Source organism: Penaeus monodon, chromosome 21 (assembly GCF_015228065.2).
Source record: "Penaeus monodon isolate SGIC_2016 chromosome 21, NSTDA_Pmon_1, whole genome shotgun sequence".
In the NCBI taxonomy this organism is placed as follows: Eukaryota; Metazoa; Arthropoda; class Malacostraca; order Decapoda; family Penaeidae; genus Penaeus; species Penaeus monodon.
In genome coordinates, this window is record NC_051406.1 from 31,197,472 (window position 1) to 31,199,444 (window position 1,973).

A 1,973-nucleotide genomic window follows, 5' to 3' on the forward strand; every position below is an offset into this window, starting at 1 on the left:
AATCGCTATTAATGCTTACCTGGGTGTGCAGATCCGAAGCCATTACGTGTACGGCCCCTTGAACATCGAGCTGGTATTCAACACAGACAAGGGCGTCAAGACCATCAACTCCACCCTGGGCGCCGTTGCAGCGCATGCCGTGACTGGCCTCCATAATAACAGTTCGAAGCTTATTGACTTTATAATCGACAGGTAGGCTCCTTGATTTCATTTTCAGGCAGCTTAACCCTTTGTCCTCCTCCCTCCCGTCTTACGGGGAGCAGGACATTCCCTGACCCGAAGCTGAAAGCAAAAAGAAAGCAGAGCGTTAACCCGAGTCTCCTCCTCCTGCTCGCAGGTCCGCGGCCACTGGCTCACGGGGCCCCTCGACCTGATCATTGACTATCGAGGCAGTCCAGGTATCACCAGGGTCCGGACCGGGATCCAGGCTGTCCAGTTCGATACGCTGACCACTGTTGACCGCTATGGGGCCGAAATGGCCGAGTATCAGCTCATCAGGTAGGTGGACTCAAGACGATGACTCTGAAGATTGATACTGAATATTCGTAGGATTGAGAATTAATGGACCAAGCTGGTTCATCCATTCGCTATAGCTAATGCGCATATTGTAGTTTACTTTTGATTTTTTTAAATAAGACTTGATAAAATGACTCATATGACACCTTATCATTGGAGACACTTTGAAGTCCAGTGGTCAGCAAAGAACAGGACAGTGTATGGACCGGTGCTCTGGCAGCGTCCCATTATTATTTTGTCAAAACCGGACACCGACGTCTGGCCGAAGCACCGATACTGGCAAGCGTGGAAGAGGCTGTGAAATGGCATCTTCGTGTGTTCCCGAGTTGATGTTTTCTATTTATAGTTATAGCATGCGCTGCAGACAACCTATGATGCTTACTCTTTGTTGTAAATCAATCAGCAGCTTATAAATAGCATATTAGTGCTGAAGGGAACACGCGAAATTTCGTTCACTGCCACAGTATTCCCGCGAACAACCGAGTCAGACTTCGCCTCATGCGTATCTCCCTTTCCTTTGCCAGTCCGCTGTTCGACTTCATGCCATACTACGGCAACCGCACTTTGGCGCAGCAACGCACCACAGAGCTGGTCGTGCGACATCTGTTCTCAAACGCCTCCTTTATGAGCCTACTCATGCGCGACGCCTTCGAGATCGCCTCCTACGACAAGATCATCCCGCAGTTTGGCACAGAGGCCAACTACTACACCGTCCTCAAGTACCTTTTCAACAACGGTCCCGGTGCTTCGAGCAGGTCGCCCCCTGCTGCTCGCGGCGTCTCCCTCCCCGGGGTGCCTTCAGCCATTGCCGAGTACCTTGCTGGAGTCGCGCGCCAGGCCAAGAGCACTCTGATAACTTTAGGCTAAGGCCATCACTGCTGATGCGGCTGAACGAGAGGCCTTTTTGGTGCAGTTGTGTTGAATTTTGTCGGATGTAATGAGAAATACTTGAGCTGTTGATTTGTAACTCTATTACATTTCAGGACAGGTTTGGTGCACTAATACCAAAATATGATATGTGCTCAATTTTCGTTACACGATTCAGCTATGCTCTCAGGTCACTTGTTGAATTCCACTTTCCCGGTAAAAATATTGCTCTTTCGTGTAAAGAACTGACCTGTGATATGTTTATAATAATGGGAGATCTGAGGAAACTGATATGGTATTTTCAGGCCCACTGTACTTTCCTTTGGATAATTGCAGTTAGCGCTAAACGTCTTTCTCAGTGTGCTCTTTATATTAGGCTTCTGGTTGAATTAACCATTTTTCACATCATTACAAAGTAACTAAACAAATAATGATGTTTAACTTTTTACGGAAAATTAGTTCTGCTGGTTCGGAACCATTCCAAAAATTAATATATTTATATGATTATAATCCTTACTCCTAATTTTTCTGTGTTTGTCTGTCTTTTTCATGGTGGTTGGCTGGTCCAGCACATTGCCAGATAATAAAAT

General features: G+C 46.8%; 1 protein-coding gene across 4 annotated transcripts in view; it reads left to right on the plus strand.

Annotated features, from left to right (window-relative positions):
• Window positions 1–1,960, plus strand: part of LOC119586422 — a 37,691-nt gene extending 35,731 nt beyond the window's left edge. For 2 of the 4 annotated variants that reach the window (XM_037935144.1, XM_037935146.1), the window contains exons 8-9: window positions 32–192; window positions 1,041–1,960. In XM_037935144.1, the coding sequence (XP_037791072.1) occupies window positions 32–192; window positions 1,041–1,383 (504 nt within the window). In that variant the 3' untranslated portion in view covers window positions 1,384–1,960. Of the gene's footprint in view, window positions 1–31; window positions 193–337; window positions 499–1,040 lie in introns of all 4 variants that reach the window. The other 2 variants (XM_037935145.1, XM_037935147.1) reach the window with 1 other exon arrangement.
• The last annotated feature ends 13 nt before the right edge of the window (window positions 1,961–1,973 follow it).